The following is a 13,918-nucleotide window of genomic DNA, read 5'->3' as shown; positions in this document are numbered from 1 at the left end:
GCCTGGCGAGATCTGAGACGGTGAACCGAACTGTTTACACGGTAAGGAGGGTGCTGATGGAGGATTATATTTAACATATCATGAGTCATACACACCCACGCACGCACCCCCCCCCCCACCCACACACTTCACCATGTAACGTACAGAAGAGGCGTGGGGAGGGGGGTATTATTCTTCAATTGTTTTTAAAGAACGTGTACGTGTTACGTCATCGAATGTACCTTTAACGACAAACGTGCTAGTCACCACAACGTGTGAAATGGATTGTGCAAAGCGGCCGTGATGATCCTGATGTGTAAGTTTCTTAATGATCTCCGTCTGTATAAGTTTAGCATAGCAAACAATCAGGAAAATGCGCATTTCATGTATTGGAATTGTATGCATGTCTTCAAGAACTGAACACTGAGTGTTGGTGGATGTATAAACACCGAATAGAAAGTGAATCGTGCAACTATGTCAATAATGAACATTCGAAAGTATACTCAGAGGCAAAAGAAACGCAAATGCTGCAGTGAAAATGGGTTACCCATGAATTTTGATGTCGAATTAATTCTTTCGGGTTAACAATATCTTCTTCGTCTTCTTCTTGTCGATCACTCAGATGGAAACGCCGGTTCCCCGCGCAAATGTTGCCGTGCGCTGTAGGTCGTCCAGACTGCCATAGAGCTTCCCTTGCACCGTGGTCGCCTCCGCCCAGATCTGGCTCCTGAGGCCATCGTGTAGTGGGCAAGTCTGCAGCAGGTGTTCCGTTGTCATGCTGCCTGTTTGACAAGGGCACTGGTCTGACTGGCCAATTCTGAACTTGGTGAAAAGGTGGTGGTTCATTCGGTTGTGGCCTGTCCTCAGCCTGAATATGAGGACCTGCTCAGATCTTGTGAGCAGGTGAAAGGCGTCGTTTTTGTTGTAGTGTGGGTGCTGCTGCAACCACTTTTTGTGTTGCTTGGCCTTGATGATGGTCTTGGTTTCTTTGAAGGTGGTTGATCTGTCATTCTGGTCCTTCGTAGTGCCCTCCTTTGCCAAAGTATCTGCGGCTTCGTTGCCTAGTATGTTGCAGTGAGAGGGGACCCATTGCAGCACGACTGTGTGGGCTCTGCACAGGAAGGTCAAGGCGGATGACAGGTCATACAGTTCTTTGTCTCTGGCAGTGTCTAAGACCTGCAGGACTGACTTTGCGTCGCTGAAGAACACAACGTTGTTGGAGGAGAGTGGACTGTGCTCAATGTGGGCTGCACCTGTCTGGAGCGCTACTGCTTCAGCCTTGAAGTTGGTGGAGTAGAGGCCGGTAGCGAGGGAGATGTGTTCTTCTTCTCGACCTCCTGGGTACTTTATGTAGATTCCGGCACCACCACTTCTGACAGCCTGGTCGGCAGATCCGTCAGTGTATACATGAGTCCATTGGCGTTGGGGGTAGGAGTTGTGGATGTGTTCAATGGTGAGAGACTTCAGTTCAGCACAGCTGTGGGAGTCTTCCTTGCCAACGCCAGGAATACTGCAGCGTATCTGGGGTCTTCCTTCATCACTCCAGCTTGGGTTTTCAAGGTATTGGGGGATATCTTTGGGGGATATCTTTGGGTTGTTGGTCCAGGATATCTTGGTGTCTCCTTTCCAACACCCTCGTCTGTCTTTCATGGGGTGAGTTGGCAGTCGTTTGAATTTGGCTGCCTGGGTGAGGAGTTTGGTGTCCCTTCTGTCTTCCATGGGCTCAAGGCCCATGATGTTTTCCAGCTCTTGGATAGGGGTTGACCGCATGGCGCCAGTGATGATTCTGGCCGCCTGGTTCTGCACCTTGCTGACTCTGTCAAAATTTGACTTGGCTGCTGTGCCCCATGCCGTCACTCCGTACTCAAGTACTGGTCTGACGCTGCTCACGTACATCTTCTTGAGGATTGCTGCATCTGCGCCCCACGTTGTGCCAGTTAGCTTTTTCATTAGTGCTAACCTTAGCTTGGCTCTGGCTTCGACTTTCTCTGTCTGCTGTTTCCATGTGAGTCGCCTGTCAAAGGTCACGCCAAGGTACGTGGGGGTGTTGTCAGCCTGCAGCGTCTGTCCGCAGAGCTTGAGGTTGGCCTTCAGTTCTTTCGGGGACAGACTAAAGATCGTGTAAGTGGTCTTCCTGGTGTTGATGTTGACGAGCCACTTCTTTGTCCAGTCCTCAAGCACTTTCAGCGCCTCTTGCATCCTGTAGTTTGCTGTTGTGATGTGCTCTTCCGAGCACCAGAGTGCAAGATCGTCCGCATAGATGGCTCCATGGACATTTCGAGGGAGGTCTTTGACGATGTCGTTGATGAAGCCTAGGAACAAGGTGGGGCTGAGGACTCCACCCTTTGGGACTCCGTCTTTCAGCGTCTTCTTCCGGCTGTACTGCCCGCTTACATGGAGTTTTGCTTTCCTGTTGTTCAAGTACTGGCAAATCCACTGGAACATACATCCGGCCACGCCACTCTTCAGCTTCAGCCCTTCCTTCCAGATCTTGTCAAAGGCCTTCTCCATGTCAATCCAGATCGTCAGGGTGTGTTTCTTGTCCTGGTAGCCATCTTCGATCTTCTGGGCGATGTATGCCACCTGGTCCTCGGTCGAGCGATGTTGCCTGAAGCCGGCCTGTTCTGGAGAAAAGGTGTTGTTCTTCTCCAGATGCCAAGTGAGCCTGGTGTTGATCAGCCGTTCCATGAGTATGCCCACGCAGCTAGTGAGGCTGATGGGTCTGTATGAGTCCACCTTCGCTCGGTCTTTGCCCTTCTTGTGGATCGGGACCATATCAGCTTCTCGCCAGACTTGCGGGACATGGCCAGTCTTCCAGCTGTTGTTGTAGAGCTTCAGTAGCTGTGTTTTTGCCCTTGTGCCTAAATGTAGAAGCATCTCGTTGGTGATCTTGTCTGGCCCTGGCGACTTTCTTTCATGCAAGGCTTTCATGGCATCTGCCAGCTCCTGATGGTTGAACGGCTTGTTCATGTGTTCCTCTGGCTGATGCTCATTGGAGGTTCTTCTCTCCTCCTGTATCTCTGCTCTTCTTTCTTCTGGTACAGTGATGTTGCTGACTTTCTCGTAGTTGTCAATGAAAAGGTTGGCAGCCTTTCTTCCTGTCAGCAACTCTTGGCCCTGCGAGATGGTGATTGTCGCTGCTCTTGTGTCTTCGCCGTTCATGGCTTTCGTCAGCTTCCACAGCTTGTTGCCGTCCCTTTCTAGGTTCAGCTTCTCCGTCTTCTCCCTCCAGCTTGATCTTGCTGCTTGGAGGTAGGCTCTCCTGTACTTGGCAGTGGCTGCTTTCAGGGTGATGTTGTTGTCAACAGAGGGGTTCTCCTCCACTTCTTCTCTGATACTGCTGACTTCATCCTCAAGCTCCTGAAGCTCTTCCGTCCAGTAGGGCCTGTAGTTCTTGCGTGCGCCCCGTGGGATTGTTTCTGAAGCTGCTTTTAGGATGGCCTGGTTGAAGTTCCTGGTGACCCGGTTGATGTTCAGGTCGTCTGTCTTCAGGCCCCTGGTGTAGAGGTCTGTGAGGCTCGCAAATATGTTCCAGTCTGCCTTCTTGTAGTTCCATCTTGGAAACGTTGTACTGTTCTGTGGCCTGTACTGCAAGTTGATGGCCAGCTTCACTGGCCGGTGGTCGCTGCCTCCTAACTGGCTCAGTATCCCTCTTGTGGTTTTCTTGGAGAGGTCATCAGTTGCAAAGGCAAGGTCTGGGGTGGAAGTCGACAGCCACCTGCGTGAGAAGAAGGTGGGTGGGTCTTCTGGATCGTTCAGCAGTATCATTTGAGCGTCGATCTGCCAGTCCTCCACTTCCTCTCCTCTTCTGTCCGTCTCCTCGTAGCCCCAACAAGTTGAGTGGCTGTTGAAATCGCCAACAACCAAACAGCTCTCGGCTGGTAGATTTTCTAACTATATCAAGGACACGAGTTGACCGATACAAAAACCATACGGAAAAGTGTATTGGGATAAGAGCCATGTTCCCCTGAACACTGTTTGAAGACTGTTGAAAGTCAAAAGCGTGTTGCTGCTCCCTGGGCGTTGATGACTGCGACGCACCTCCGGTACATGGAGAGGACGAGGTCATTGATTTGCTGCTGAGGGACCTGAGCCCACAACTGGGACACGGCAGCACGCAGTTCTGCTGCTGTGCGGGATCTCCGGGCAAGGGCATTAATCCTTCTTTGCATGATGTCCCAAAAGTGTTCGATTGGGTTGAGATCCGGAGATAGAGCAGGATGAGGCAGAAGGTTCACGTTGTTGTGACGCAGGAAGTCCTGGGTAGCACGTGCAGTATGGGGACGGGCATTGTCTTGCTGAAACAGGCAGTTCCGGTACCTCTGGACAAATGGAACCACATAGGGACGCAGGACTTGATTGATGTAGCGGTCTGCATTGACACCATTCCCACGACCTTGGCCGACGTTCTGAAAGACGACAGGCGCCACTCGCTGATTGACACCAATGGCGGCCCATATCATGACGCTGGCACCTCCCCATCGATCATGCTGCAGGATGTTATTGTTAGCAAACCGCTGTTTATGTTTTCGCCAGATCCGGACACGCCCGGTTCCAGGCAAAAGCGCTTCTCGTGCGAAAAAGAACCCTCCGCACCTAACCCTAACCCCGCAGTCCCGATGGCGCCAGTGAGCATGCTGCTGGGCCCAGGCCAGACGATCCAGGCGATGCTGAGCTGTCAAGACAGGACGTTGAGCAGGACGCCGATTTACCAGGTTCTACCCACCAAGGCGTCGGCGTACAGTTCTGGTACTGACGGGTTGTCCATGTACCCCGATTGTGTTACGGGCTGTGTTATCGGCAGTTTCGAATAGATCTCGCTGGTGTTGATGGACAAGACGGCGATCTTCTCGGGCTGTTGTTATCCGGGATCTACCACGTCTTGGTAAGTCGCAGGTACTGTTAGTGGCATGAAAACGTTGCTGCAGGCGATAAACCGTGATGACATTTACTCCAAATGCCCTAGCAACTTGCTGAACTGATTGTCTGGCATCAAGTCTTCCGATCGCCTGTCAGAAATGAATGTTGTAACAGTTTTGTGAGTACGGTACAGCTTTGCCTGAACACTCTGAACACGAAAAGCTGATTTTCCACATTTTGTACGTGCTGAAAGTTGTCCCCATGGCGGTTTGGGATCCCCGTCAACAAGACCTCGCGTGTGACACAGATAACGGCAAACACGGTTCTGACAAGATAAGACCGCTAAAACAACACGTGCAGAACACGGTAGTATCATGCTTTTCTTTTTGTTTCAAGTCCATAAAGGTTTAATTAACGCATCCTTTATTTGCGTTTCTTTTGCCTCCGAGTTTAGTTGCGTATACAAAAAACACGACAGTGACCTTGACAATTGGGTAGGGTCCATTATACTAGGTACATGTCTTCAGGTCATGAAACCCTTACTGCATGTTAAAGGCACAGTACGCCTCCCGTAAACCATCACATAATTATACTGTCAGGCTTTTACACACAGTACAAACACCCTTTCGTTTAAACACTTACCACTTGAGAACATCCTAGGTGTCCCACGTAAAGAGCCAGCAATTTTCAAAGAATTAATTTTGAGGATTTTCTGATCAGACAATCGGACGGTGCGTTTTGGCGCTAGACCTAACTTTTAAAATCTATATAATAAATTGACAGCTTGTTACACAAACATTCTTAAATCACAAAAGAATTCTTTTTTCATCAAGACAAGATCAGTACAATTCGAAGTTTTGTAAGTTTGAGAAAAAAAAGCCCGAAAGTGGGGTCGCAAGGTCGTGGCTCTCGTAGCAGACGACGGTTATGCCTATCGCCAGTTTCTCTGAACACACACCTTTAAGTAAAAAAAAAAGCCCGAAAGTGGGGTCACGAAAAGGTCGTGCTTCTCGTAGCAGACGACGGTTATGCCTTTCGCCAGTTCCTCTGAACAGTCAAAAGCCATCGCTAGAGTTCGTGTGAATCGCAGCCGTTTGTTGCGTTTAGATTCGTAGGTACATAATAACGTGCTCTTGGTCCAGCTGTGAAATGGGATAAGATCATCCCTCCGCCTGGACACACACCAACACTCAACACCCTGACTGCTCGCTTTAATGAATTTCAGATTTTCTTCCTAATTCCGTGTGTGTGTGTGTCATAACAAAAATCCCCAAGCTGCACAAAGAGCAGCCTGTTTGTTCATTGTTGCTATGTGACCAAGTGAAGGGAAGGTCCTATCTCAGGTATGTGACCAAGTGCAGGGAAGGTCCTATCTCAGGTATGTGACCAAGTGCAGGGAAGGTCCTATCTCAGGTATGTGACCAAGTGCAGGGAAGGTCCTATCTCAGGTATGTGACCAAGTGCAGGGAAGGTCCTATCTCAGGTATGTGACCAAGTGCAGGGAAGGTCCTATCTCAGGTATGTGACCAAGTGCAGGGAAGGTCCTATCTCAGGTATGTGACCAAGTGCAGGGAAGGTCCTATCTCAGGTATGTGACCAAGTGCAGGGAAGGTCCTATCTCAGGTATGTGACCAAGTGCAGGGAAGGTCCTATCTCAGGTATGTGACCAAGTGCAGGGAAGGTCCTATCTCAGGTATGTGACCAAGTGCAGGGAAGGTCCTATCTCAGGTAGGTGACCAAGTGCAGGGAAGGTCCTATCTCAGGTATGTGACCAAGTGCAGGGAAGGTCCTATCTCAGGTATGTGACCAAGTGCAGGGAAGGTCCTATCTCAGGTATGTGACCAAGTGCAGGGAAGGTCCTATCTCAGGTATGTGACCAAGTGCAGGGAAGGTCCTATCTCAGGTATGTGACCAGGTGCAGGGAAGGTCCTATCTCAGGTATGTGACCAAGTGCAGGGAAGGTCCTATCTCAGGTATGTGACCAGGTGCAGGGAAGGTCCTATCTCAGGTATGTGACCAAGTGCAGGGAAGGTCCTATCTCAGGTATGTGACCAAGTGCAGGGAAGGTCCTATCTCAGGTATGTAAAAGCCTGGCCAGATGTGAGGCGGTGAGCCAAGCTGTTTACACGGGAAGGAGTGTGTCGATTGACGATCACATTTGACAGGCCAAGAGTGTTACGTGTTACTTCGTTGACATAACTTTCACCCATCTTATTATACCAATTAGAACATCTTTGTGACACTGGGCACGATTCTCGTGTAGCAATATGTACCTACATGGAAGACTGAATATTTTTCTTTTAACATGTTTTTTAAGAGAGCACACACACAGTATACATACACACACATGCGCATTCACACACAGACACACACAGACACACACACACACACACACACACACATACACAAACTTCTCTCTCTCTCACACACATACACACTATCTATCTATAGCTCTCTTCTTCTCTCACACACACACACACACACACACACACACACACACACACATACACACACACACACACTCTCTATTTTTTTCCACACACATACACACACACAAGCACACACACACACACACACATTTTTCTCACACACATACACACACACACACACATACACACACACACGCGCGCGCGCGCACACACACACACACACACACACACACACACGTACACACACACACATAGGGTCGATTTATACGCACCGATTTAAGAAGACCTTCACGCATACCTTTAAGTCAAAGTGAATCGTGCAATTTTCTAAATAATGACAATTTAAAAACAGTTTCAGAAGCGTACAAGTTGCGTTAACACAGCAGTGACCTCCACAACTGTACAATCAATCAATATGATCATTTGTGATTTGAGATTTAATGTTCGAGCATGTATTTGTACAGCGTCTAAAGTCCCTTACGCACAGGAAGCTGGCGTGGGCAGCTGCCAGTCAGTAGCACGCAATGTAAAACCTTTATTTATTCCCCAACAGTTGCAGGGAGAGGAACAGTTAGGTCTCAGTGCCTGATAATCATAACAGAAACATTGATTGCTTCCTCTCATAGGTCGTAACTATGCATTAAACTGTTATGTATGCTTAGAGTTTGAAGGATAAACTTACCAAGCGTCTGGATTCTGCTTCCTTCGATGATTTTATTTCCCCCTGGAAGAAAAAATAAATTGTTATTCAGACATATAATATGAATATCATGCAAACAACAAAGATCAAATCATGCAGTTTTAGCCACCCTTCCTTCCGTGTTAACAGTTTGGTTCACTAGTGGCTTTAACAAGATTAGTTCTTACAAAAATAACAATTTGTACAAAGAGTACCAAGGCTGCTGGTCTGTATGTGACCAAGTGGAGGGATGGTACGTCTTATCCCAGGTATAAGCCTGGTCAGGTATGAGCCGTTGGGCCACACGGGAAGGGGTGTGCCGATTGACCATCACACTTGAGAGGTCAAGTAGAGGCACATTTTCTGCTTTCTCTCACAGTTCGTAACTATTCATTAAAACTATGTTACGTATGCCTGGCGTTTGAAGCATAAACTTACCCACCAACTGTCTCGCAGTTCCTCTCTTCCTGACTGAAACGGAAAAAAGGATGATTATTACTCAGATATACAGAATATGAATATCATGCAATAAATAAATACCAACTCATGCAGTTTTTCTTTGATGCACCTTTCTTTTCGTGTAAACAGTTGGGCTCACCGCCTCATATCTAGCCAGGCATTTACACGGGATAAGTCCATCCCTCCACCTGGTCACACACCAACACTCAACACCCTGACTGCTTGCTGTGGTCAGTTGGGATTGTTGGATGATTTCATTTAAGATTTTCTTCCTTGTGGCTTTTACACAATTGATTCATAAAAAATCCCCAACGTGCATAAAGAGTGCCCTGGCTGTTCATTGTTGGTATGTGACCAAGTGGAGGGATGGTTTTATCTCATGTAAAAGCCTGGCGAGATCTGAGACGGTGAACCGAACTGTTTACACGGTAAGGAGGGTGCTGATGGAGGATTATATTTAACATATCATGAGTCATACACACCCACACACGCACCCCCCCACCCACACACTTCACCATGTAACGTACAGAAGAGGCGTGGGGAGGGGGGTATTATTCTTCAATTGTTTTTAAAGAACGTGTACGTGTTACGTCATCGAATGTACCTTTAACGACAAACGTGCTAGTCACCACAACGTGTGAAATGGATTGTGCAAAGCGGCCGTGATGATCCTGATGTGTAAGTTTCTTAATGATCTCCGTCTGTATAAGTTTAGCATAGCAAACAATCAGGAAAATGCGCATTTCATGTATTGGAATTGTATGCATGTCTTCAAGAACTGAACACTGAGTGTTGGTGGATGTATAAACACCGAATAGAAAGTGAATCGTGCAACTATGTCAATAATGAACATTCGAAAGTATACTCAGAGGCAAAAGAAACGCAAATGCTGCAGTGAAAATGGGTTACCCATGAATTTTGATGTCGAATTAATTCTTTCGGGTTAACAATATCTTCTTCGTCTTCTTCTTGTCGATCACTCAGATGGAAACGCCGGTTCCCCGCGCAAATGTTGCCGTGCGCTGTAGGTCGTCCAGACTGCCATAGAGCTTCCCTTGCACCGTGGTCGCCTCCGCCCAGATCTGGCTCCTGAGGCCATCGTGTAGTGTGCAAGTCTGCAGCAGGTGTTCCGTTGTCATGCTGCCTGTTTGACAAGGGCACTGGTCTGACTGGCCAATTCTGAACTTGGTGAAAAGGTGGTGGTTCATTCGGTTGTGGCCTGTCCTCAGCCTGAATATGAGGACCTGCTCAGACCTTGTGAGCAGGTGAAAGGCGTCGTTTTTGTTGTAGTGTGGGTGCTGCTGCAACCACTTTTTGTGTTGCTTGGCCTTGATGATGGTCTTGGTTTCTTTGAAGGTGGTTGATCTGTCATTCTGGTCCTTCGTAGTGCCCTCCTTTGCCAGAGTATCTGCGGCTTCGTTGCCTAGTATGTTGCAGTGAGAGGGGACCCATTGCAGCACGACTGTGTGGGCTCTGCACAGGAAGGTCAAGGCGGATGACAGGTCATACAGTTCTTTGTCTCTGGCAGTGTCTAAGACCTGCAGGACTGACTTTGCGTCGCTGAAGAACACAACGTTGTTGGAGGAGAGTGGACTGTGCTCAATGTGGGCTGCACCTGTCTGGAGCGCTACTGCTTCAGCCTTGAAGTTGGTGGAGTAGAGGCCGGTAGCGAGGGAGATGTGTTCTTCTTCTCGACCTCCTGGGTACTTTATGTAGATTCCGGCACCACCACTTCTGACAGCCTGGTCGGCAGATCCGTCAGTGTATACATGAGTCCATTGGCGTTGGGGGTAGGAGTTGTGGATGTGTTCAATGGTGAGAGACTTCAGTTCAGCACAGCTGTGGGAGTCTTCCTTGCCAACGCCAGGAATACTGCAGCGTATCTGGGGTCTTCCTTCATCACTCCAGCTTGGGTTTTCAAGGTATTGGGGGATATCTTTGGGGGATATCTTTGGGTTGTTGGTCCAGGATATCTTGGTGTCTCCTTTCCAACACCCTCGTCTGTCTTTCATGGGGTGAGTTGGCAGTCGTTTGAATTTGGCTGCCTGGGTGAGGAGTTTGGTGTCCCTTCTGTCTTCCATGGGCTCAAGGCCCATGATGTTTTCCAGCTCTTGGATAGGGGTTGACCGCATGGCGCCAGTGATGATTCTGGCCGCCTGGTTCTGCACCTTGCTGACTCTGTCAAAATTTGACTTGGCTGCTGTGCCCCATGCCGTCACTCCGTACTCAAGTACTGGTCTGACGCTGCTCACGTACATCTTCTTGAGGATTGCTGCATCTGCGCCCCACGTTGTGCCAGTTAGCTTTTTCATTAGTGCTAACCTTAGCTTGGCTCTGGCTTCGACTTTCTCTGTCTGCTGTTTCCATGTGAGTCGCCTGTCAAAGGTCACGCCAAGGTACGTGGGGGTGTTGTCAGCCTGCAGCGTCTGTCCGCAGAGCTTGAGGTTGGCCTTCAGTTCTTTCGGGGACAGACTAAAGATCGTGTAAGTGGTCTTCCTGGTGTTGATGTTGACGAGCCACTTCTTTGTCCAGTCCTCAAGCACTTTCAGCGCCTCTTGCATCCTGTAGTTTGCTGTTGTGATGTGCTCTTCCGAGCACCAGAGTGCAAGATCGTCCGCATAGATGGCTCCATGGACATTTCGAGGGAGGCCTTTGACGATGTCGTTGATGAAGACTAAGAACAAGGTGGGGCTGAGGACTCCACCCTTTGGGACTCCGTCTTTCAGCGTCTTCTTCCGGCTGTACTGCCCGCTTACATGGACGTTTGCTTTCCTGTTGTTCAAGTACTGGCAAATCCACTGGAACATACATCCGGCCACGCCACTCTTCAGCTTCAGCCCTTCCTTCCAGATCTTGTCAAAGGCCTTCTCCATGTCAATCCAGATCGTCAGGGTGTGTTTCTTGTCCTGGTAGCCATCTTCGATCTTCTGGGCGATGTATGCCACCTGGTCCTCGGTCGAGCGATGTTGCCTGACGCCGGCCTGTTCTGGAGAAAAGGTGCTGTTCTTCTCCAGATGCCAAGTGAGCCTGGTGTTGATCAGCCGTTCCATGAGTTTGCCCACGCAGCTAGTGAGGCTGATGGGTCTGTATGAGTCCACCTTCGCTCGGTCTTTGCCCTTCTTGTGGATCGGGACCATATCAGCTTCTCGCCAGACTTGCGGGACATGGCCAGTCTTCCAGCTGTTGTTGTAGAGCTTCAGTAGCTGTGTTTTTGCCCTTGTGCCTAAATGTAGAAGCATCTCGTTGGTGATCTTGTCTGGCCCTGGCGACTTTCTTTCATGCAAGGCTTTCATGGCATCTGCCAGCTCCTGATGGTTGAACGGCTTGTTCATGTGTTCCTCTGGCTGATGCTCATTGGAGGTTCTTCTCTCCTCCTGTATCTCTGCTCTTCTTTCTTCTGGTACAGTGATGTTGCTGACTTTCTCGTAGTTGTCAATGAAAAGGTTGGCAGCCTTTCTTCCTGTCAGCAACTCTTGGCCCTGCGAGATGGTGATTGTCGCTGCTCTTGTGTCTTCGCCGTTCATGGCTTTCGTCAGCTTCCACAGCTTGTTGCCGTCCCTTTCTAGGTTCAGCTTCTCCGTCTTCTCCCTCCAGCTTGATCTTGCTGCTTGGAGGTAGGCTCTCCTGTACTTGGCAGTGGCTGCTTTCAGGGTGATGTTGTTGTCAACAGAGGGGTTCTCCTCCACTTCTTCTCTGATACTGCTGACTTCATCCTCAAGCTCCTGAAGCTCTTCCGTCCAGTAGGGCCTGTAGTTCTTGCGTGCGCCCCGTGGGATTGTTTCTGAAGCTGCTTTCAGGATGGCCTGGTTGAAGTTCCTGGTGACCCGGTTGATGTTCAGGTCGTCTGTCTTCAGGCCCCTGGTGTAGAGGTCTGTGAGGCTCGCAAATATGTTCCAGTCTGCCTTCTTGTAGTTCCATCTTGGAAACGTTGTACTGTTCTGTGGCCTGTACTGCAAGTTGATGGCCAGCTTCACTGGCCGGTGGTCGCTGCCTCCTAACTGGCTCAGTATCCCTCTTGTGGTTTTCTTGGAGAGGTCATCAGTTGCAAAGGCAAGGTCTGGGGTGGAAGTCGACAGCCACCTGCGTGAGAAGAAGGTGGGTGGGTCTTCTGGATCGTTCAGCAGTATCATTTGAGCGTCGATCTGCCAGTCCTCCACTTCCTCTCCTCTTCTGTCCGTCTCCTCGTAGCCCCAACAAGTTGAGTGGCTGTTGAAATCGCCAACAACCAAACAGCTCTCGGCTGGTAGACTTTCTAACAATATCAAGGACACGAGTTGACCGATACAAAAACCATACGGAAAAGTGTATTGGGATGAGAGCCATGTTCCCCTGAACACTGTTTGAAGACTGTTGAAAGTCAAAAGCGTGTTGCTGCTCTCTGGGCGTTGATGACTGCGACGCACCTCCGGTACATGGAGAGGACGAGGTCATTGATTTGCTGCTGAGGGACCTGAGCCCACAACTGGGACACGGCAGCACGCAGTTCTGCTGCTGTGCGGGATCTCCGGGCAAGGGCATTAATCCTTCTTTGCATGATGTCCCAAAAGTGTTCGATTGGGTTGAGATCCGGAGATAGAGCAGGATGAGGCAGAAGGTTCACGTTGTTGTGACGCAGGAAGTCCTGGGTAGCACGTGCAGTATGGGGACGGGCATTGTCTTGCTGAAACAGGCAGTTCCGGTACCTCTGGACAAATGGAACCACATAGGGACGCAGGACTTGATTGATGTAGCGGTCTGCATTGACACCATTCCCACGACCTTGGCCGACGTTCTGAAAGACGACAGGCGCCACTCGCTGATTGACACCAATGGCGGCCCATATCATGACGCTGGCACCTCCCCATCGATCATGCTGCAGGATGTTATTGTTAGCAAACCGCTGTTCATGTCTTCGCCAGATCCGGACACGCCCGGTTCCAGGCAAAAGCGCTTCTCGTGCGAAAAAGAACCCTCCGCACCTAACCCTAACCCCGCAGTCCCGATGGCGCCAGTGAGCATGCTGCTGGGCCCAGGCCAGACGATCCAGGCGATGCTGAGCTGTCAAGACAGGACGTTGAGCAGGACGCCGATTTACCAGGTTCTACCCACCAAGGCGTCGGCGTACAGTTCTGGTACTGACGGGTTGTCCATGTACCCCGATTGTGTTACGGGCTGTGTTATCGGCAGTTTCGAATAGATCTCGCTGGTGTTGATGGACAAGACGGCGATCTTCTCGGGCTGTTGTTATCCGGGTTCTACCACGTCTTGGTAAGTCGCAGGTACTGTTAGTGGCATGAAAACGTTGCTGCAGGCGATAAACCGTGATGACATTTACTCCAAATGCCCTAGCAACTTGCTGAACTGATTGTCTGGCATCAAGTCTTCCGATCGCCTGTTGGCGCTTCTCTGGTGATAGTCTCGGCATCGCGCCTGTGTCGCAGAAATGAATGTTGTAACAGTTTTGTGAGTACGGTACAGCTTTGCCTGAACACTCTGAACACGAAAAGCTGATTTTCCACATTTTGTACGTGCT

At 49.6% G+C, this 13,918-nt stretch overlaps 1 protein-coding gene across 1 annotated transcript in view; it reads right to left on the bottom strand.

Moving 5' to 3' along the window:
• LOC138980768 (uncharacterized) overlaps positions 1-13,536 on the bottom strand; it is a 20,769-nt gene extending 7,233 nt beyond the window's left edge. The window contains exons 1-8 of the mRNA XM_070353665.1: positions 13,495-13,536; positions 12,810-13,090; positions 9,958-12,612; positions 8,394-8,418; positions 7,951-7,992; positions 4,706-4,834; positions 4,021-4,301; positions 1,169-3,823 (exon numbers count right to left, since the gene is read on the bottom strand). Coding sequence (XP_070209766.1) covers positions 1,169-3,823; positions 4,021-4,301; positions 4,706-4,834; positions 7,951-7,992; positions 8,394-8,418; positions 9,958-12,612; positions 12,810-13,090; positions 13,495-13,536 — 6,110 coding nt within the window. The remainder of the gene's footprint in view (positions 1-1,168; positions 3,824-4,020; positions 4,302-4,705; positions 4,835-7,950; positions 7,993-8,393; positions 8,419-9,957; positions 12,613-12,809; positions 13,091-13,494) is intronic.
• Positions 13,537-13,918: the final 382 nt, after the last annotated feature.

This window comes from Littorina saxatilis, linkage group LG11 (genome assembly GCF_037325665.1).
Source record: "Littorina saxatilis isolate snail1 linkage group LG11, US_GU_Lsax_2.0, whole genome shotgun sequence".
In the NCBI taxonomy this organism is placed as follows: Eukaryota; Metazoa; Mollusca; class Gastropoda; order Littorinimorpha; family Littorinidae; genus Littorina; species Littorina saxatilis.
Note: the sequence above shows the minus strand (reverse complement) of the source record. Positions and strands in the feature narration are given on the sequence as shown.